General features: G+C 41.7%; 1 protein-coding gene across 1 annotated transcript in view; it reads right to left on the bottom strand.

Moving 5' to 3' along the window:
* NIBAN1 (niban apoptosis regulator 1) overlaps positions 1–23,907 on the bottom strand; it is a 185,924-nt gene that overhangs the window by 17,907 nt on the left and 144,110 nt on the right. The window contains exons 6-8 of the mRNA XM_006060514.4: positions 11,903–12,018; positions 5,038–5,142; positions 4,561–4,723 (exon numbers count right to left, since the gene is read on the bottom strand). Coding sequence (XP_006060576.2) covers positions 4,561–4,723; positions 5,038–5,142; positions 11,903–12,018 — 384 coding nt within the window. The remainder of the gene's footprint in view (positions 1–4,560; positions 4,724–5,037; positions 5,143–11,902; positions 12,019–23,907) is intronic.

Here is a 23,907-nt window from a genome sequence, read left to right as displayed (position 1 = left end):
ATGGCAAAAGCCATCGCAGTATTGTAAAGTAATTACCTGCCAATTCAAATAAATTTAGGAAAGGACTTAAACAATGTAACCATACTCTTACTTCCCAGAGGAAATACTGCTCTTCGGAGAGGACCATAGTAAAGATCCTGATCCAGTATGTCTGGATAGGCCATGGAAATCTGTTTTTTTGTTTGTTTGTTTAAGTATTGAAGCAATTCTCATGATTAGCCAGGTTGGGAAGCACTGCGGCAGTAAAGGATATCTGAACTGGAAAAGGCTTGAGCTTGCTCTGTGGATGAAAGGCTAGTTTTGTGGAGCTCGGTAAGCCACCGAGCCTTGTCACAGGACCACAGAACTGAGAAGGGAAGTACAGATTCATCTTGATGTCCAGGTCCTCATCCTACAGATGGGGAAGGGGGCCGGGAGATGTCAGATGATTCCACCAAGGTCACACCCTAACTTTCAGATCCAGAGTCACAATTCAAATAGACTTCTTATTTTCTATTAGCAAATAACTTGCTTATAGTGAGAAGAATGGCCACGTTCTCACTTCAATTTGCAGAAATCTTTCACAGGGTTACAAAGGATCAGACTGCCTCTTACTCTGAAAATCTGACATGACCAATACTATTGATATTATGTACTTATAAATATTTGAGATAGAAAATATTAACCAGGTCATAGAATTACTAGGGGGAAAAAAACTCTTTCTATTGTATAATTCAATGAAACAATCTATGACTCCTAAAAATAACTAACTTACTTGATACCAAAATGCAAAATTGTTTGCTAGGAGGATAAATGAATTATTTATAAATTAACTCTGGGAGAAGAACTATGTGAAAAGTGTCTAATTGAAATTTCAGAGCAATCATGGTCATGGCTAATATATAGTAAAGATTTAGTAGTTGGCTGGTATGCCCTGCTGGGTTGGGGCGGAGACAGGCACAGGGAGGGGTCGTGGGTGGCTATGCTCCTCTCTGCCAAACCTCCCCTTGCCTATGTACCACCGTGGGCTCCAGCCCCCCTTTCTGTGCCTTTATGCAGCATTCCTTCCACCTCTGCCTTCCTTCCTCCACTTCTGTTTATAAACATCCTACTCACCTCTTCAAGGCCAAGTTCAAATTTCACCCACTCGGAACAGCCTAATGCCCTGAACCACCACCCAGCTTCCTGAACTACAGTCTACTGGTGTTTCCCTAATGATCAAATAAATTTTACATCCCACACAAGTATGCTCTGCTATTTTTCAGGGATGCAGAGATGAATCATGTGTTGTGACACATTAATTCAAGAGCCGTACATTAATTCAGTTGAGCAGAGTGATGAAGAGAGAAAACCCTGGAGCTGCGGGGTGGGGTTGGTCTGACTGTTTCACACTCTACCTTCGGAATCTCAGGCAAATTACTTCATCTCTACTTCAGTTTTCTTATCTGTAAAATGGGGCTCATAATAGGCTTCATAACTCTGAAGATTATGGTGTGGATTAAATGAGTTCGCTGTGCTCAAAATGCTCAGAACTGTGTGTGATCCTCTGAAAGTACTCAGAAACTGTCAGCTCTTACTGTATCTGTGAGTAATATCATCCTTTCCAATCAACTGACATTAAAACATTCCTCTCATTGTCAGGGGCCCACATGACTTTTTTTGAAACTGAAGTGGTTCCTGCCTGGGAATCATTGTGCCCTCTGTTCTTGCCTCTTCTGTGGCATTTTTCATATTTTTTCCTTCTGTTTTGGTGTCTGTGATGTGACTTTTATTCTCTTCTACTTCTCTTCCTCCTAGGCGCCTCATAGGCCTTGTATTCAGCAGGGGCAGGATAAATGCTTATTAAATGATTCCGTATTCGTGCAGCAGAATTTAAGCCAAGAATCACATGGGAGGAAATGGAGAGAAAGCTACTTTAATACTCCCGAAGTTTTTTTGAAATCCAAAGCCCTTTATCAATGCAGCTCGATGTGCACTTTCTTGTTTTAAAGGGGAAGACAAGGGCCTGATGAAAATATGTTTCTGATATTCCATTTTTAAAAGATCTGATCATGACTTCCTTTCAAGGCTTCCTTTAGGAAACCAAAACCAGTCCAGGGCAGAATATTTTTTCATCTTATGTGAAGGGATTTAGGCAAGAGAGAAAGAGAGACTCATTTAATTCAGGCCAAGAGAATGGCCGCCATTAGCTCAGCTCAGCTCCAGTCAACAGGAGTGTATTTGGCTGTGGTACTTTAGTGTTGGCCATCTTAAGTTGTATAAAGCATTTCAACATACAGTCAACTCCAGATCAGTCGTACTAATAAAGGAATAAGAGACCTGGGTAATAGGAACCAGAAAGCAGTCTGAAGTTAATTTATATCTGGCTGGAGAAGGCATCGCATGAACAGATAAACAATAGATTCAGACGCACACGCCTTGGCTCTAGTTATGCCTCCTGCAACCTCCTCTCAGGAGGACTTGTTAGAAGAGTCCAGCGTGAGCTAGGCTGCAGTATGAACAGAGCCTGAAGTGTAGAGGATAATCCTCCAAGTGGAAAATCCCATTAGGTTCCACGTCTCTTGAACACAGGAACTAGATCTCCCCTGTTCGCTGCTAAAGCTGCATCACCTTGCTCAGAAAGCACTTAGTGAATGTCTTTTGAATGAATGACTGAGTGAATAATTTGAAAGCTGACTACCTAAGAAAATTGCTGATAAACAATCACAGATAAGCCAGCATGCTTCCCTCTGAAATGATGTTCAGTGTGGCGTGCTTTGGGGTATGTAGGAGGCAGAACCGTAGAATTTTATTCTGTAGAATTTCTTACAGGCCATCTAAAGCCTCCTGGGAGGAAAGAGGCAAGCTTTTCTCTGTCAAGGGCCAGGTCAGGAACATTTTCAGCTTTGCCGCCCGTAAGATCTCAGTTCTAACAACTCAGCTCTGCTCCTGCGGTGCCAAAGCAGCCACAGACAATACAGAAAGGAGTGGGAACAGCCATCTTCCAGTAAAATGTACTTTATAAAAATAGTGGCAGGCTGGATTTGATCCAAGAGCCTCAGCAGGCAGACCCTGATTGCATGGGCCCTTGTGATTTCAAGAGGAGGGCACCAAGGCACAGAGAAGTTGAGTGACCTCCCTGAACCCACATACCCAGCTGACATTAGAGCTGGGGCCACAGATGGACCTGATTTAGGATGGTTCAACTTTCAAGCTTTCAAGTTTATAACGAGGTGAAGAACGCATTACCCATTGAGCAGAAGTGTTAGTCGCTCAGTTGTATCTGACTCTTTGTGACCCCACAAACTGTAGCCCACCAGGCTCCTCTATCTATGGGATTTCCCAGGCAAGAATACTGGAGTGGGTTGCAATTCCCTTCTCTAGGGAATCTTCCTCACCCAGGGATCAAACCTGGGTCTCTTGCATTGCGGGCAGATTCTTTACTGTCTGGGCCACCAGGGAAACTACTTCAAATTTTGAAATCTGATCTCTTCTGGAGCAGGTGAGATGCAGTATGATGCTCTTTTTGGGATGCTGGGCAGGGTTAACAGCCACGGCTCCCATCAGGGACAGGATCACAGGCATAAACAACCAACCCACTGACGGCCATTCTGTACCCAGACAAACCTTTTTGTTTTTCCCCTTCAATACACTATTCAATAAATTACATGAGCTATTCAACACTTTATAATAAAACAGACCTTGTGTTAGGTGATTTTTCACAACTATATGCTGATATAAGTGTTCTGGGCATGTTTAAGGTAACTAGGCTAAGCTATGATATTGGGTAGGTCAAGCATATTAAATGCATGCATTTCAATTATGATGAGTTTATTGGCTCGTAACCCCATGATAAGTGGAGGAAGATCTAGAAGATCTAGATTTATTGACTCTAACACAAAAGCTTTTTTTCATATTAAAGGAAAATCCATTATTCACTGATTTGGATATTCACTGTGAGTCTGCATATACCAGACATGGTACTAAGCACAGGGAATACCTGAGTGAACCAGGGCGGCATGGCCCTACTCTTTAAGAGATGACAGCAGGTGGAGGGCAGGGCAGAGCCATTACAATTTGGTGTAAGAGGTACAGGATCAGGACATACAGCCACCACTACAGGCAAGAGGCACTGTTTCCTCCAGCCTGCGTCACTGAAGTTTCCATGGGGAGGTCCAGACCCTTAACAGCACCACTGGCTGCTAAGTCACTTCAGTCGCGTCCGATTCTATGTGATCCCATAGACAAGCATTACCACTTTCTCCCAAAGTCCCTCAGTTTAATTCTCCTCTGAAACTATGAATTCTCACCATGTACATGCTAAGTCACTTCAGTCGTGTTCGACTCTGTGCGACCCTATGGATTGTAGCCCACCAGGCTCCCCTGTCCATGGGCTTCTCAAGGCAAGAATGTTAGAGTGGGTTGCTGTGCCCTCCTCCAGGGGATCTTCCCAACCCAGGGATCAAACCCACATCTCTTACGTCTCCTGCATTGGTAGAAGGGTTCTTTACCACTAGCGCCACGTGGGATGTCTCGCCCTGTGGAAGAGCTTTAAATGCACAGCTTATCTAGCTCATAGGAGCAGGTATTATCTCCACTGACCTTTGATCTTTCCAATTAAGAAGTTCTTTGAGTTCACAATCTGATCCATGTCTGAACGGATGGTTCCTTCCAGGCCCTTCGTCAGAGCCCTGCACTCCTCCTTCAAGGCGCTTAATCCTTCTGAAACTCGATGCTGAACCAGGTGGTAGGCCTCTTCGAGGAGCTGGAACAGAGAACAGCACACAAATTGGGGCTCTGTCATGTGTCAGAGCCTGACAGAGTCAAGCACAGGAGGGCGGGTTAATCACAGATGATCGCAACATAAACAAAACCGTGTGCACATTCCAATTTTTCTTTCAAAGTTTGAGTTTGTTTGGATTAGTCCTGATGTATATGAGACTGAGCAGACTGGGCAGTTCTCCACCCAGGGAAGGAATTACGTATAAAAAAAAAAAAGAAAAACAAGACCTTAAAAAGAGAAGGGAAGGGAATGTTCATTTTGAGCAGCAGAGCTGGCTGAGCAGAATCATCGCTCACCCCAAACCAGGCCCTCTTCCTGTCGTTCTTCTTCCCCTTCATTTTAGGCAGGATGTCTGTCTGAAGGGTTGGCATGAGCTCCTCCATCACCAGGTTACTCAGGATCTGTCGAGAGGAAGACAGCCACTATATATGTGTCTTTATTTCTGCTTGCCAAGGCAGAAGTGAGGGCTGGGATAAATTGGGAGATTGAGACTGACATATATACACCACTACTTATAAAATAGATAACTAATGAGAACCTACTGTAGAGCACGGGGAACTCTACTCAATACTCTATGGTAAGCTATAAACCTATATGGGAAGGAAATCTTAAAAAGAGGAGATAAATGTATAGATATAGCTGATTCACTTTGCTGTACGGCAGAAAATAACACAATGTTGTAAAGCAGCTATACTCAAATTAAAAAAAAAAAAATGCTTAAGTGAAAAAACCAAAAAAAGAGGAAGAAGAAAGCCTCAGAGCTGGGTTAGCTGGTAACACCTAAATCTGCACATCAGGCCAACTGAAGGTGTCATAACTGGCCACCCCTGTCCTGAATATTCATTGGAAGGACTGATGCTGAAGATCCAATATTTTGGCCACCTGATACATAAAAACGAACTCATTGGAAAAGACCCTGATGCTGGGAAAGACTGAAGGCAGGAGGAGAAGGGGATGACAGAGGATGAGATGGTTGCATGGCATCACTGGCTCAATGGACATGAATTTGAGCAAGCTCCGGGAGTTGGTGATGGACAGAGAAGCCTGGCGTGCTGCCGTCCATGGGGTCTCAAAGAGTCAGACACGACTGAGTGACTGAACTGACTGACTGTCCTGGCTACCTAAGATTGTCCTGCACTCCATGAAATCTGTTAGGTTAATAGTTTAACTCTGGGTCTGAGACCTCAGAAATCTCAAGGAAGAGTCATAGAGGGTAAATGTTCTAAATATCTGCAGGGAACAGTCACGCCTGCTGACATTTTCCCACTGGAAAGGACAAATTCCTCAACTTGAACTTCTACTATTTGAAATAGAACAATCTAATGCATTTAGGATAAGAGGGGAAACGGTATTGTGAAGGGAGTAAGACTTGGTTTTGGCAGCTTGAATCCTTGTCTGTATCCCCTGAGACCACTGTTTCCTCGTGAACTTTTCTGGGATCTAAATGTCTTCATGCTCTTTGTCCCTACTGCACCCTGAATCCCATGTCCATCTTCTTTAAAGTTTAGAAAAAGAAGGGAGTAACAGATACTTTGGAACAACTGGACATTGGTGGGATGAGAATATGGGAGAGGGGTTGTATACAGGTTTCAGAGTATTTTTTTTTTAATTGTTCCCAAGTCTTCCCTAAAATTTTGCTTGGCTCAATGGAAGTGTTTCTTTTGAATGTGAGTGGTGATTTACCTGTCTGCACATAAGGCCCCACGTAACACTGGCCTTTCTTCTTTATATTCCCCCACTGGAATTGGAGCAGTTCTGTTGTTTAGATTTAGATCCACCATGAGTTTTGGAGCTCACAGCTCAGCTTTCAGTATCAGGCTGCAGCCCAAGATTTAGAACAAGAGTAACTTGGGGAAAGGAGGCGAGCAGAATCATAGTAGAGAATCATTTGACATCTGCTCTGTGAATTGAAAAAAATATTTGTCCAAAATAATTGACCTGCTCATAAACACTCAAATTAAGATTTGGGAAAGACTTTCTTTAAGGTCACTGGTCAGTCTCATGCTAGTGGAAATACTCATGAGGTCACTAGAGTTTGCTTTTCAAAATGGCTCTGTTTACACGGGCTGTAACAGTCTAGATGAACTGAACAGGAACACTCCCAGGGTGGAGGTGGGTGAGATGTTCAGTCTGCCTAGGTCTGTGAGTTCCTAGGAGAGAAGGCTAGGAGTCAGTGCAACCGGGGGAGTTCCATCATCTGTGATGTGGAACTTCAGGTGTGACTATGATTATAACAGGGGTAGGATTTCCACTAATCCTAGTAATTCACTGCCGGGGATGTTTTGACCTTTCTTAACCATTATCTGGGGAGCAGTCAAGAGGTCAGTTCAGCTCAGTCGCTCAGTTGTGTCTGACTCTTTGTGATCCCATGGGCTACAGCATGCCAGGCTTCCCTGTCCATCACCAATCCCCAGAGTTTGCTCAAACTCATGTCCATCGAGTCAGTGATGCCATTTTTGAGGATTTTTGAGGCGTTAAAGAGAAACCTGACATGTGTAAATCCCATAGAAATCAGCAAGTGCCCAAACTGGGTTCAAGTACATAATTAATAATTCATGAACCTTATCTTGCTCAATGGAGTAAATTCTTGTTGGACACACCTGCCCAAGAGTGACGAAAGCATTGGCATTGGGAGCGTGAGCTAAGAGCTTAAGGAGACTAAAGCCAGAATTTAATTATCCAAATCCATCCTTTTGCAGAGATTGGCTTGAATCTGAGCATGAGTGTGAAGAAGATTTGAAGATGGAAATGTTACATAGTCCAAAGGAAAAAAAATGCTCCATTTGGGTGGGCTTGTAGTTTGCTTTTAGTCTTTCCCATACAATGTTCCAAGAAATTTGGTTCTATTTTATAACTTAAGGGATTGGAAAGGAAATATGTCTGGGAAAAAAAGAAGGGGGATGAGAGTGGGTTGATGGAAAAGGAGGGGCGGGGAGTGTGAGATTAGGGAATAGCCCTTGGGCAGGCAACAGCCAACTCTGTGTCCTCCCAACAGTTCATCTTGTTTCTGTATCTGTCAGCCCCAGCCCTCTCTGACTGTGAACTGCGCCTCACCAGCCCAGGACCTGCTCTGGGATTCCCTGCCTTGGTCAGCCCTCCATGAACAGGGTCCAGAGCCCTGGGGCTACCAGGGAGAAAGCAGTTAATTTAATAAAAACAAATCATATTAACAAAGGGGTTTCCCAACCTTCTTCCTTCAGAATGGAAACCACTGAGTTTTACCATAAGGAACCTAAAAATATTTCCTGTGCCTTAAAAAAAAGGGGCGCGTGTGTACATTTAACTGCTGGGATTTAACTGGGAGATTTAAAAATTCCATCACACATATAAGAAACCAAACGCACCATTAGGTTGATGGAAACCAACAATTCCAGGCTCACTCCCTGAGCTGTTCTTCTACAGTTGTTCAGTCATGTCTGACTTTTTATGACCCCATGGACTGCAGCACACCAGGCTTCCCTGTTCTTCACTATCTCCTGGAGCTTGCTCAAACTCATGTCCATTGAGTCAATGATGCCATCCAGTCATCTCATCCTCTGTTACTCTCTTCTCTTCATGTCCTCAATCCTTCCCAGCATCAGGGTCTTTTCTAAGGAGTCAGTTCTTCGCATCAGGTGGCCAAAGTGTTGGCGCTTCAGCTTCATTCCGTGAAGGCCACACTACATTTACCTTCCATATGCTGCGGCTGTGGGGAAGGTGTGAGGCCCAGCAATACTGCCCTCTTTACTGAGGCTGACTCCATGGTCTGACCAGGCTGCTGGCCGCGTGCCTTTCGTGTTACTGAGCAACCAAGTGTGAAATAGTGCATTTAAAGCAGGTCACATTCAAGGTCACCAGAAAGAGACAACTTGAACATATGGACAAGGGGAAAATGTGGATAGCTTTCTGGTCTTGAAACCACCCTGATGTGTGGGAATTTTGAGCTGTTCTCTTAGCCCATCTGGTTAATTTAAAAGCAAATAAAAAATAAATCACGTAACTTGTATTTACATTTTCCAAAATGCTTTCCCTCATGACTTCATTTGATACATTTTTAATTGACAAGTAGAAAATATACTGATGCTTTTACTGGGGTACAAATATTTTCACCTTAATAGTCTGTCAAGCAAATTATTCTAAGATATTTGCTTTGCCTGGACACTTGCCTAAAATAACCATCAGCACGAGGGCATGCCATACTTGCTGTATGAGTCATTACTATGAAGATAATAATGTAGCATTGCTGAAAATCTTCTGAATACAGTCTCCGAGGGTAGAAGGGGTTAGGATAATGTTAAGGTTAAGTTCTTAGCAGACAGGAAAACAATGCAAATAAATGCAGTGCTTTAAACAAAAGATGTCACATTCTCAAACTCAGTCATGCTATGCCCTTTTCTTTAACTACTTGGTAGCTTCTTTGGGACCTTGACCTGTTTTTTCTGTGAGTCTTAGGATAGACGTTGCTTCAGTTCCATGTGTAATGGCTAAGATGAAGTTTACCCTCACCAGGCCTCACACAGGAAAAGTCTTGAAAGTTATTTCCTTTCAGCAGCTTCTTCAAGGTTCACCTGACAGGGCTCAAAATGCATGTCGGTCACAGACTGGTTTTGTGACTTGGGCCAACTTCTCTGAACGTTCTTTCTCCCGCCTGGAGGGTACTGGACGAATAATCCTGAAATGCCCTTCCAGTGCTCACATTTTATGAGGTTGTGACTTTATGAAAGAAACTCAGATTCCTGGAGGAGCAAAAGCGTTTAGGGATTTCTTCTGTTTCTTTTCCCCCTTTAAGATATTTTAAAAATTTTTTATTTTATTTTTAATTGGAAGATAATTACTTTACAATACCATGTTGGTTCCTGCCATACATCAACACGAATCAGCCATAAGTATACGTATGTCCCCTCCCTCGTAAGCCTCCCTCCCACCTCCTACCCCTTCCCACCCCTCTAGGTTGTCACAGAGCCCCAGTTTGAGTTCCCTGAGTCATATGGCAAATTCCCACTGTCTCTCTATTTTACATATGTTAGTGTATATGTTTCAAGGCTACTCTCTCAAATCATCCACCCTATTCTTTCCCCACAGTGTTGAAAAGTCTGTTCTTTATGTCTGTGTCTCCTTTGCTGATCTGCAAATAGGATCATCGGTACCATATTTCTAGATTCCATATATATGTGTTAATATATGATAATTATTTTTCTCTTTCTGACTTACTTTACTCTGTATATTAGGCTCTAGGTTCATCCACCTCATTAGAATCGACTCAAATAAGGTATTTTTTTATTCTGCAAAATTAGCACCTTCCTATGACTGCTGCTAATGCTTTATGATGTCCATATATGTACAGACCACACATGGTCCCACATACACCTCTAAGGCTGCCTTGTTCTCTGGATGCTTCTAGGTACGTCTCGCCTCACCAGAATGGCAAGGCATGAGTCATTTCACTCTATCACACCTTAAAGCAATTCACACATATCAGCCCAAAGCAAAGAGCAGAAAGTCAATCCTCCCCTCCTGCCCCCCCCCCCCCACAAAAAAAAACCCAAACTCAATACTCAACTCTCAGAAAAGAATTACTAGGTACTGGCTTTCCATGGGATAGTGAAGGAATGTGAGCTGATATAAGATTTCAAATGAAAGAAAAAAAAAAAAGTACCTTAGCTTAACTCAAGGAGCTAAATAACTGTTTAACTTGAACCTATAAAGGGATGTGCTTCCTCCAAATATGAGAAATCAACAATTGACTAAAGTTCTTAAGTCTCAGGATGGGAAATAAATGAGTTTAGAATCTACCGAAGAAAAAGAAGGGGGAGGAGGAGGAGGGAAGAAAGAGGAGAAGGAGACAGAAGAGGAGGAGATTCTGCATCATATGTTAAAACAATAAAGAACAGCCCATTACCATGAGAAAATGTTTCTAGCTTTAGATATTTAATGCCCATATAAAAGCAAGATACCATCTGGCATCTTCCAAATACTGTTCCCTAATAACAAATTTCACTGGCCCCCAAAAGAGGCATTCTGGGCTACGAGGGGAAGTTAAAGAAGAGCATTCTTGGACCCTCTGCGCTTCTAATTAAATAATGTTCACACCCAGCCTCTTCTTCCTGGCTGAATCGGCCTGTGATTGGTGTCCTCATGGGGGATAGGGTCACATCATGAAACATAGTTTCCTTGGAGATCTATAACAATGTACCTGGTACCAAACCAACCCAGACACTTAGCCCCTGATTGACATTTAACCAAGGTCATGGGAGACTATGGACCTGGACACAGGAGATAGAGCACTGCTGCTGCTGCTGCTGCTAAGTCGCTTCAGTCGTGTCCGACTCTGTGCGACCCCATAGATGGCAGCCCACCAGGCTCCCCCATCCCTGGGATTCTCCAGGCAAGAACACTGGAGTGGGTTGTCATTTCCTTCTCCAATGCATGAAAGGGAAAAGTGAAAGTGAAGTCGCTCAGTCGTGTCCGACCCTCAGCGACCCCATGGACTGCACCCTACCAGGCTCCTCCATCCATGGGATTTTCCAAGCAAGAGTACTGGAGTGGGGTGCCATTGCCTTCTCCAATAGAGCACTAGAAAAGGTAAAGGAAACATCTAGAAAACTATCTAATGCTTTCAAATTTGGTATCCTTTAATTACTTCATTTATAAATCATTCCATAGATGAAGACAGCTATTTGCCAACTACTTTTCAAACAACATCTTATTTCATTCTCACAGCCCTGTCAGGCAAACATTATCATTCCTATTTTTTCAGAGGAGTAACCTGAAACAGAGAAGTTAAATAACTTGGCAGGCTTTAACCCAAATCTGCTGACTTAAAGTCCCACCACAGACTTTGTACTATGCCACACTGCTCACATTTGCTGCTCGTCTCGAAGCACAGGTCACTTGCGAGAATACGCTTTTTCTGGAAAGAAATTGGAAGTGGTTCTTCCACTGCAGCTGCAGTTGTCTGGACTGCCCTGCTGCAGGTCTGGAGCTCTGGAGTGCCCAGTCAGGAGGTCTTTAGCGTGCCCAACAGCTTGCTGATCAAACGCTTCTCGACAATGAGAGAAATGGCCTATGGAACCACATCGTCCATGCCTGCAATTTTTTTTTGTTGTTTGATAGTTTATTATGACCCTGACCTCCTACCACTTAGACAGAGAACAGGATCCAAAATTCTGAGCCCCACGTTACCTGGACTTCATCCCCAGTGACCATTTCCCACGAGCCATAGTGTCCTTTCTCCTGTCGAAAGAATTGAACAGCTTCCAAAAAGGCTTGGGCTTCAAATGTCGTCTGCTTCATGTAATCTAAAAGAAAGAGGCAAGGGCATTTAGCAAAGAAAAAATTCTTAAGTTAATGTTCTTCCGTGGTTCAGAGACCATTACCTGAATATTACAAGGAATAGAATTATGAGACACAAAAAAGTGAAGTACTGAATTCAAAGTTCATTTGCAGGTGGGGACATGCCTGGTGGTCTAGTGGCTAAGACTGCATGCTCCAATGCAGGGGGCTGGGGTACCATCCCTGGTCAGGGAACTAGATCCCATGTGCTGCAACTAAGAGTTCAAATGCCATAATGAAAGATCCCACTGCTACAACTAAGACTCAGCGCACTCAAATAAATATATCAATATTTAAAAAAAAAGAAAACAACAACAAAAAAACTCAAAGGTCATTTGCATGAATGAAAACGAACTTTCAGGTGTATATCACATGACTTCCTCATTATACCAGCTGATTAACTCTATCAGTTACTAGACATGCTGGTTATGACCAGAAGCAAATCTATCCCCATTTATCTCTCTTGTAAATGTTTCCCTCAGACATCCAGGCTCCAGTGGTTTTATACCACCAAGTGTAACACCTCAGCAAAGCAGACTATTCCTTAAAATGCCTCATGTATCCAAGGTACCCCCTCCCAGTCCCCCAAACAAAATATCTACTGATATCAACTTTTTGTCAAAAGGACATCAATATAAGAGGCTGATTTTTACAAATGAAGGAGAATAATTGTTAAAACATATAGTAAGAAACTGCTAGGTATGTTACATATGTCAGTGAAATCTCACAAAACCCTCTGAGGTGAGTGTTATTATCATCTCTAGTTTATAGATGAGGAGACTGAAAGCACAGAGAGGTCAATGAATTGCCTAAGATCATATGCTGCTGCTGCTGCTGCTGCTGCTAAGTCGCTTCAGTCGTGTCCAACTCTGTGCAACCCCATAGATGGCAGCCCACTAGGCTCCCCCGTCCCTGGGATTCTCCAGGCAAGAACACTGGAGTGGGTTGCCATTTCCTTCTCCAATGCATGAGAGTGAAAAGTGAAAGGGAAGTCGCTCAGTCGTGTCCAACTCTTAGCGACCCCATGGACTGCAGCCCACCAGGCTCCTCCGTCCATGGGATTTTCCAGGCAAGAGTACTGGAGTGGGGCATTGCCTTCTCCGTAAGATTATATACCAATAAGGAAATGAACTTGGGCAGTCTGATTCAAGAACCTACTTCAAAGCACTACACTACAATGCCTCACATATTAGTTTTGGGGTTTGCCTTTCCAAACATACTGGATTTTTAAAAGGTATTATATCTGAGAGGTAATATCCTACCACAAAGGAATGGATACCTAATGGTACAGGGTTTTAAAGTGTGCTGAATGGCCTTTCCAGAATTCCACAAATCACTCTATGCATGCAAATATGCTCAATTTCTGTTATGGATTGAATGCTTGTGTCTCCTAAAATTCATATATTAAAACCCCAATCCCCAAAATGCGATATTTAGAGATGGAGGCTTTGGAAGGTAATTAGGTCACGAAGGGGTAGATCCCTTATGGTGGACGTAGAACCCATATACATAATATACAATGGAATATTACTCAGCCATAAAAAGGAACAAAATTGGGTCATTTACAGAGACCTGCATGGACCTAGAGTCTGTCATACAGAGTGAAATAAGTCAGAAAGAAAAAAACAAATATCATATATTAACACATTTTTATGGAAAATGATTGTTGTTTAGCTGCTGAGTTGTATCCAATTCTTTGCAACCCCATGGAGTGTAGCCTTCCAGGCTCCTCTATCCAGGGTATTTCCCAGGTAAGCACATGGAGTGGGTTGCCATCTTCTTATTGGCAGGGCAGAAATAGAGACACAGACATAGAAAACAGACATGTGGACATGAGGGGAGGGGAAGAGGGGTTAGATGAATTGGGAGATTGGGATTGACAATATGTACACTACCATATGTCAAGCAGATAGCTAGTGGGAACCTACTGTATACCTCAGGGAGCTCAGCTCAGTGCTCTATGGTGACCTAGAGGCATGGGATGTGGGTGGGCAGGGAGGTTCAAGAGGGAGGGGATACATGCATATGTATGGCTGATTTGCTTTGTTGTACAGCAGAAACTAACACAGTACTATAAGGCAGCTATATTCCAATTTTAAAAAAAGAAAAGACTTACTCCCTCGCTCTCCTTCCTCTGTCTCTCTCTCTCACCAGCCACCAGATCTACCACTGCCTTGGTCTTGGACTTCCAAGAGCACGATATTTGTTAGAGCAGCCCAAACTAACCCAGAATATTTTCAACACATAAAACTAGCTCATGGAGGATACAGTGATAACCAAATTATAGGAATATTAGCAAGTAAGTGAATTTTAGAAATAATCTAACAATAAAGAAATCAAAACTTAGGAAAGGGAAATAAAGTGGGCAAAGTGAAGTGACTGAAAGGGCCAAGTATCCTATCTTCTGCTTCTCCCCAGTAGGACACAAAGTTCTTTTGCCAAGAGCATAGGCTCTGTATTCATAGGGTGATGTTAGATTGGTCAGCTGAAGGCAGCTGATTTGCTGGGGGGACCTTCAAAGCTTTAGCCAATGGGACTGCTCAGTCAGTGACTCAGTGGTTGATTCGGGGACTGAGCAGAAAGAACCTAAATTTAGAGGATCAATCTGCTTCAAGGGGGGACAATCAATTAATAGATTGTAGATGACTCTTTCAAGACTGACTTACTAGGTCATAAGCCTCAGGAACTTGGAAAAGAGAAACTACAACTCAAAGAATAGCCTCTATAAGAGGATGAGCAAAATTCTTCACAATGAGGATACCATGACGCCTAGAAGGTCCACATTCAAAAATGTGGAAGAGTAACTGACATTTCTAAGATCAACAGAAAGACTGGTTAAAATCTAATTCAGAAAAAGGGCATGTCCCAAGAATCAGGTTTTTAAATTGAAGCATTTTCTTCTTTGTTATTATTTTTTCTTGGTTTGGCAATTGATTTAGTGTTTAACCTTAGAGGTTTGGAAAACACAAATTAAGATTTTGGTATAAAATTGACAAGGGGCTGTGATATGGGACTCAGTACACTGGAACTATACCAACTGAGATGGAAACTGTAATTACTACATTGAGATTCAAAACTGACTCATGAGCTCTTATTTTTAACAGCTGTTTTCATTTCCAGCCTAAGGAAACAAAGAGATGGAAGAAAATGTGGTACTTAGATGAATTGCCAGACCCATGAGCCTACGAATGAGGTTTAAGTTCTTCAGGTCCTTACAAGAAGCGTAAATTTACTTATTTCTTCTCAAACTGATCCAAGTAACCGAAGGAAGAATCTGAAATCCAGTAAATACCATGTATATCTATATATAAGACAAAACTATGACACTCCCACTGATGGTTGATTTTTCAAAGGTCTTCGGAAAACATAACTGAAGAAATGAGATTTGAAGGCAAGATGTGGAGTCAGAGAGAAGTCAAAGAAGAAACAGAAGAGCTAGAATGTAGTAATGGTACAGGATGGAGCACCTTAATATAGGCAGAGAAGAAAAGTATTAGTAATCAAATGGACCATAAAGGAAATTATAGTCGTTGAACAGTAGTAATAAAATTTAAAAGAATAAGGACATGAATCTCCATTTTGGACTCTACCATTAAGCCAGACTTAGATCGGATTTTAACTACTCTTTTTCCATATGGTAAAAGGGGTCTAATTACTGATTTCATCATTAGATTCTTAGCTTATAAAGTGATTAAATTAATTTATATAAAACTTTTAGACTAGTACCTGCCACATAATAAGTTGCTTTATGGATACTGGTTCTCATGATTATAAACAAAGTTCAATAGAAACTGCCAGATCATTAAGGAAATAAAGAACAAAGGTTTGCTTTGTAAAGGACAGAGCTACATTGCAAGGGTCATATGATATTCATTTCTTCTAAGCTGCTTGCAGAGGCATTGCTGAACTCAGCCAGAAAGTACAGGTGTTTGAAAGAAACCAGATTATCAGTTATTTAATCAACTTCCTGCCACAGATCCCATGGGAACAAATTCCAGGATCACAATCACCCACTCCCCTGCCAACAAGAAATTGAGAGTTAGTTCAATGGCCCCCAGGATCAACAATGGCTTTTGGTCTTTCAGCCTTCTTCCTGCAAGATGACTCACAAAGATGGCAGGCATCAACTCAAACTCAACTTTTCCAGCATGCTGTAGTTAAGAGGATGCTCAAAGACACAGATGTGCTCCAGCTCCTTCATTTTATGGACAAGGAAACTGGAAGAAGAAATGGTTAATTTCTTAGCTGAAGGTCACACAGCTGGTCAGAATCAGAGCCAAGAGTTGAAAAAGTGCCTCTGGCATGTCACAAGCAGCCTTGGCATTCATGCTCACTTAAATCATAGACTATGAGAGTTAGAAGTGATCTCAAAGGTCACCCACCCCGAGCTCTTGTTCAATGCTGGGAGCCTTCAGAATTCATGACAGACACTCATCCAGCCATAGCTTGACTATTTCCAGTGACAGGAAGCTCACAATGTAATGAAATAGTCTTTTTTTTGTCATTGAACTGTTGTAATTATTTGAAAATTTTTCCTTCTTCTGAGCCAAAATCTGTTTCCACAAACTCTCATTAATCCTGCTTCTGCCTTTCAGAGCAAAATAGACAAGTTTACTCTTCTTCCACATGGTAGCTAAAAGATAGCTGAGTATTCTCATTTTCCTGCAATCATCTTTTAAACAATATAACTTAGGGATATTTTTTTAGAAGTTGGCCTTCCTTTTTCCTTCCTTCTCTTAGTGACCATTTTGAATCTATCAATATATTTCTTAAATTTAGAGCATGATTGAACACACTATAAAAAATACTGTCTAACCAGTGCAAATTATGTAAAGTAGAAATATTATGTTCCTTTTTCTGGTCCCTAACCTCTTTTTTCGTCAATCACACCATACTTTTGGCTCATACCTTTTTCGGAGTCCAATAAAACCCCTATAACTTTTTCATATTACACCCTTGTCAATCTAAGCCTTTTCTAACCTATATTTCTGCTTTTGATTTTGAAGTGCAGGCTTTAACACTACCCTGATTAAATTACAATTTGCTATGATGAGTTAGTGCCCCAGAGCCTGCCATAATCATTTAAAAAATTGTAATTCTGTCCCTAGACTCCCATTTACCCCAGTATCATCTGAAAACTTGGTGGGCTTACCTTCTACGTTTCTATCCAACTCATGGACAAAAACATTCATCAGATCAACGGTGAGGACAGAGGCCTGTGAAACTCTAAACATTTTAGGAGACAGATGGGAGACACATCTTGGCCATTCAGTCAACAATCACATCCTCAGGGCTAAGACATGTCTATTTTCCTTAGTCTCTTCCTAGTTCTCATCTGTGCAGCTGCATGGAAAACTCATATTTGGGAGACATGATTATGAATTTTTGCAAGGGAAAGAAAGCTCCTCTAGGCCCCGTGGGGACAATTTTTCAAGGGGCCAGCCAGAGAGAAATCGCTTTTGTTTTTTCCACTTATACAGATTTACTGCACGTCTGAGTCAACTGAAACGCCAAAGCTCCAAGGCCTATGTAGTCATTCTGGATTTTGACTCTGGCTGCTATGTCGGGACTCCCTGACTCGGGCTGGGTTTGGAAGCTGCCTTGTTATTTTATTTCATCAGTAAACTGTGCCAAGCCATGTTAGCCAATCTGCCTGGTGATTTGTGCAAGTTATGTAACGGCATTACTCACTCCACTGCTATGGGGCTCATCTCACTAATGTATACTTCTAAACTGCCTTCAGCTTCAGGTCATATGTCGTCTTTTTTTAGGAGAGCTGCAGCAAGGCTGTTTTGTCCTACTTTCTTTTCCAGAGCAGAGAAGCAGCACGGGGGGAAAGGAACCAACATTTTTTTAATTCTGTCATGGAGTATGAACCATAGGAGATGTTTACACACACTATCTCCTATAATTCTTTGCATAATCCCATTAGGTAGGAATTCATATTCCCATTTTAAGGCTGACAAAGAAACTGAGTTTCAGAAAAGTTAGCTAATCTATTTAAACTAGTAGATAGACAAGCAAGGCCTCTTTGCTTCCAATATCCTGTTATAACACTCTCTGGTTTTATTTTTTTAACTTTTTATTTTGATATAATCACAGATTCACATTTTTATAAGAAACAATACAGAGAGATTCAATATATCCTCACCCAGTTTTCCCTAATGGAATATCTTGTAAAAACTATGCTGCAACATCACAGGCAGGAAATTGACATTGATGCAATCTAGCCACCTTATTCAGATTTCATCAGTTTTACATGCACGGGTTGTGTGTGTTGTGGCTTAACTTAAGAATTATTTTAAATTTTATTTCCACCTCAAAGTTTAGAATCATATAATTCTAGAGTTTGACTATACCTTAGGGATCATTTAGTCCAAAGCATTCATTTAATTAGTGAGCAGCTTGAGGGCTATAATGTGATATGCATTATTAAAACAGAATAAAACCCCCTCATTGGAATTAAAAATGAATGATATCTGTCCCAATAAAATTATGGCACCCCACTCTAGTACTCTTGCCTGGAAAATCCCATGGATGGAGGAGCCTGGAAGGCTGCAGTCCATGGGGTTGCTGAGGGTCGGACACGACTGAGCGACTTCACTTTCACTTTTCCCTTTCATGCATTGGAGAAGGAAATGGCAACCCCCTCCAGTGTTCTTGCCTGGAGAATCCCAGGGACGGGGGAGCCTGGTGGGCTGCCGTCTATGGGGTCGCACAGAGTCAGACATGACTGAAGTGACTTAGCAGCAGTAGCAGTATGAGACCTAGCCCCGGGATTAATTAGAAATCCCTAAATCATATTTTGTAAACTGCCAGACTAAAATATTCATCTACATCTACTGGCCAAATCATGCTATGTTAGTGAGCACAGACCTGCTAGAAAGAGAAGAGGAATAAGCCAAGAAGGAATGTATACATCCTGAAGATCCAGGGACCCCAGGATGAATTATATCAGACCTGGTGTTACTCTAGGTGAAACTACTGAACAAAAATACTAATACAAGAACTCACCCTGAGGATATAAAAGACCTCTTAAACTACGGAAAGAAAGGCGTTTCCTTTGTTTTGATAGAATGTCTTAACCACACAGAAAAACTGCATTCCTCATCCAGCTGAAAGGGGTACATCTCATGAATTTTTGACTTGTCAGTTATTATAAGACTATTAACACAGAGAAGGAAGTGGTGATTACTAAAATAAGCGAAGATTAGATAGACATATTATGTTGGTAGAATACCCACCATTGGCTTTGGGAGACATCCTGTATCTAGATTTTCGCAAGGCAAATATTAAGAGTTTTGCATAATTTTGACTGACACTCTGAAGAAACTTGGATTAGTTGATAATGCAAATAAACATAATGAAGTAGTGAAACAGCCTGAATGATGGGTGCTGGTTAAAGGGCTGATGTTATTGACATCCTAGCTGCTGCTGCTGCAGCTACGTCACTTCAGTCGTGTCCGACTCTGTGCGACCCCATAGACGGCAGCCCACCAGGCTCCCCCGTCCCTGGGATTCTCCAGGCAAGAACACTGGAGTGGGTTGCCATTTCCTTCTCCAATGCATGAAAGTGAAAAGTGAAAGTGAAGTCGCTCAGTCGTGTCTGACTCTTCGCGACCCCATGGACTGCAGCCTACCAGGCTCCTCCGCCCATGGGATTTTCCAGGCAACAGTACTGGAGTGGGGTGCCGTTGCCTTCTCCGGACATCCTAGAGGAAAAGACTTTCAATTACTTGGAAAAGGTAATTATACAGACAGAGATAGTTAGGTAACCCTAGGGTTTCACTTAACTGTGAGCTCAGTGCAAGTCAGTGGTGTGATTCAGTGAAACACAGAGCAGGTGAGGCTGGACAACAGGAGTGTGGACTGTATCAAAGACAATGATGGTTACAGATAGATTCTAAGATACACTCCTCTGAGCTTATCATTGTATACTTCCAGCTCATGCTGAGCAACATAGTATCTTTTTAAAATGTTAAAAATAAAGAAAAAAAGGTGGAGTACTTCTGAAGAAGACCAAGTAAATGAGGAATCTCACATCCTTGGCAAGAAAAAACCTAGAGGGAAGAAATCATTTTCTGTAAGAGCTGCAATGTACAAGAGGACTGGATTTGTTCTGTGTAGATTCCAAATACTAGAGTCAGGATATCATGGTCCAAAGTAGAGTACTTAGAGTACTCTACTTAGAGTACTTTGAGTCAGTACTCTGAGTCAAAATTTCTAACATTTAGATTTATCTTAGAGTGACATAGGCTCCAATAAGTTATCAAAAGTTTCAAGATGAAGTGCTCAATTGGGGCTGAGTTACCCTGCAGATGGTGTACAGACTTGCTCAAATTTCTCTATTATACACTGTCATGACATCGTGTACCTTCTCACCATAGCACTTAGAACAATTAAAATTTCATAGTTATTAGTGTAATTATTTAAATAGGCCTTTTTTCCAAGACTGTAAACTCTAAGAGCACAGGAGACTGCTCTTTGTATTCATCTGCACCCTCAATACCTGGTCGAGTGTTTGGCACATCAGAAAGGAAAAGAAAGAGATAAGAAATGAGGGAGGGAAGGAAGAGAGGAAGGGAGAAAAGGAGGGAGAGAGGGTTTCAAATACCAGAGAGAGGGCTGGACTAGGTCTCTTTATAAAGTTTCTTCTAAACTGAGATTTCCTGATTACAAACAAAAACCAAGCATTGCAAGTGAATCAGATTCTCTTAATAAGTCTTTCCTCTACTATTGTAAAGAGCTTCTGAAGGAAATGGATGTATTCATCTCAGTGCTTCTCAGACTTTGTTGAGCATCAGAATCACCAGGAGAGCTCGATGAACTGACTGTTGGGCCCCACCCCAGAGTCTCTGATTCAGCAGGTCTGCTCCAGGGCCCCAGAATTTGCATTTCTAACGAGCTCCCTTTTCATGCTGTGAAATCAGTTCTGAATACTCATTGAAAGCACTGATGCTGAAGCTGAAACTCCAATACTTTGGCCACTGATGTAAAGAACTGGCTCACTGGAAAACATCCTGATGCTGGGAAAGGTTGAAGGCAGGAGAAGGGGATGACAGAGGATGAGATGGCTGGATGGCATCACCAACTCGATGGACATGAGTTTGAGCAAGCTCCGGGAGTTGGTGATGGACAGGGAAGCGTAGCATGCTCCAATTCATGGGGTCGCAAAGAATCAGACACGACTGAGTGACTGAACTGACTGAATGAGCTCCCAGGTGAGGTTGCTGCTGCAGGTCCAGGGCACACGTTCTTGAGAACCATTTCTTTACCTAACATGAAGGGAGTGATTCTCAAACAGAAGAATCACCTCAAGTGCTTGTTAAAAATACGATTCTTGACCTTGCCCCAGAGATTCCAATTTAGCAGGTCTGGGATTGTACCCAGGAATCTGAATTTAAACAAGCTCTTCAGGTGGTTCTGTTGCAGGTGGTTTGCCGACCAGATTTTGAGAAAGCAAATTACATAGAAGCAAGAGATACAGTGAAAGGTTGTGGCTCCTGAATGCTTAGTGTTTTGATGATGGCTTTCTCTCATTGTCAGGTTAAGAAATGTCCCCTTTGGTCATGGGTAAACCTATGGCTGATTCATGCTGATGTTTTGCAGAAACCAACACAATACTGTAAAGCAATTATCCTTCAATTAAAAATAAATAAAACAAAAAAAATCCCCTTTGTCAACTGCTTGCTCACTTAATACAAATGAACTTTTCTACTTACTCAAGGTGATGTATAAAAACAGTACTATGATGAAGATTTACCAAAGGTATGTGGATAAGGAGCCACTTTAGGTTCGTGAGAACATCCTCTCACATGACTGGAACTCTACCCATGGGGGGAACCCCCATTCACTTCAGAAGCGGTTATCATTGTCTGGACATATATCATCAGATGCAACCCTAGTTGAACCTTATTTTCCTTTTTTTGGTACTCAGTGGCTATGTGGACTGGTATCTTCTGTGGCAGCCTTCTTTAGGATATATGATCTCACTTTTTTTTTTTTTTGCAAGTTTTAAATCAAGATTTATTTTATTTTATTATTTTTTTAATTTAATTTTATTTTAAAATTTTACATAATTGTATTAGTTATGCCAAATATCAAAATGAATCCGCCACAGGTATACATGTGTTCCCCATCCTGAACCCTCCTCCCTCCTCCCTCCCCATACCATCCCTCTGGGTAGTCCCAGTGCACCAGCCCCAAGCATCCAGTATCATGCATCGAACCTGAACCAGCAACTCGTTTCATACATGATATTTTACATGTTTCAATGCCATTCTCCCAAATCTTCCCACCCTCTCCCTCTCCCACAGAGTCCATAAGACTGTTCTATACATCAGTGTCTCTTTTGCTGTCTCGTACACAGGGTTATTGTTACCATCTTTCTAAATTCCATATATATGCGTTAGTATACTGTATTGGTGTTTTTCTTTCTGGCTTACTTCACTCTGTATAATAGGCTCCAGTTTCATCCACCTCATTAGAACCGATTCAAATGTATTCTTTTTAATGGCTGAGTAATACTCCATTGTGTATACGTACCACAGCTTTCTTATCCATTCATCTGCTGATGGACATCTAGGTTGCTTCCATGTCCTGGCTATTATGAACAGTGCTGCGATGAACATTGGGGTACAATGTTCATTGTACCCCAACATTGGGGTATCTCTTTCCCTTCTGGTTTCCTCAGTGTGTATGCCCAGCAGTGGGATTGCTGGATCATAAGGCAGGTCTATTTCCAGTTTTTTAAGGAATCTCCACACTGTTCTCCATAGTGGCTGTACTAGTTTGCATTCCCACCAACAGTGTAAGAGGGTTCCCTTTTCTCCACACCCTGTCCAGCATTTATTACTTGTAGACTTTTGGATCGCAGCCATTCTGACTGGTGTGAAATGGTACCTCATAGTGGTTTTGATTTGCATTTCTCTGATAATGAGTGATGTTGAGCATCTTTTCACGTGTTTGTTAGCCATCTGTATGTCTTCTTTGGAGAAATGTCTATTTAGTTCTTTGGCCCATTTTTTGATTGGGTCATTTATTTTTCTGGAGTTGAGCTGTAGGAGTTGCTTGTATATTCTCGAGATTAGTTGTTTGTCAGTTGCTTCATTTGCTATTATCTTCTCCCATTCTGAAGGCTGTCTTTTCACCTTGCTAATAGTTTCCTTTGATGTGCAGAAGCTTTTAAGGTTAATTAGGTCCCATTTGTTTATTTTTGCTTTTATTTCCAATATTCTGGGAGGTGGGTCATAGAGGATCCTGCTGTGATGTATGTCAGAGAGTGTTTTGCCTATGTTCTCCTCTAGGAGTTTTATAGTTTCTGGTCTTACGTTGAGATCTTTAATCCATTTTGAGTTTATTTTTGTGTATGGTGTTAGAAAGTGTTCTAGTTTCATTCTTTTACAAGTGGTTGACCAGATTTCCCAGCACCACTTGTTAAAGAGATTGTCTTTAATCCATTGTATATTCTTGTCTCCTTTGTCAAAGATAAGGTGTCCATATGTGTGTGGATTTATCTCTGGGCTTTCAATTTTGTTCCATTGATCTATATTTCTGTCTTTGTGACAGTACCATACTGTCTTGATAACTGTGGCTTTGTAGTTGAGCCTGAAGTCAGGTAGGTTGATTCCTCCAGTTCCATTCTTCTTTCTCAAGATCGCTTTGGCTATTCGAGGTTTTTTGTATTTCCATACAAATTGTGAAATTATTTGTTCTAGCTCTGTGAAGAATACTGTTGGTAGCTTGATAGGGATTGCACTGAATCTATAAATTGCTTTGGGTAGTATACTCATTTTCACTACATTGTTTCTTCCAATCCATGAACATGGTATATTTCTCCATCTGTTAGTGTCCTC

Source organism: Bubalus bubalis, chromosome 5, assembly GCF_019923935.1.
Source record: "Bubalus bubalis isolate 160015118507 breed Murrah chromosome 5, NDDB_SH_1, whole genome shotgun sequence".
NCBI classification, from domain to species: domain Eukaryota; kingdom Metazoa; phylum Chordata; class Mammalia; order Artiodactyla; family Bovidae; genus Bubalus; species Bubalus bubalis.
Note: the sequence above shows the minus strand (reverse complement) of the source record. Positions and strands in the feature narration are given on the sequence as shown.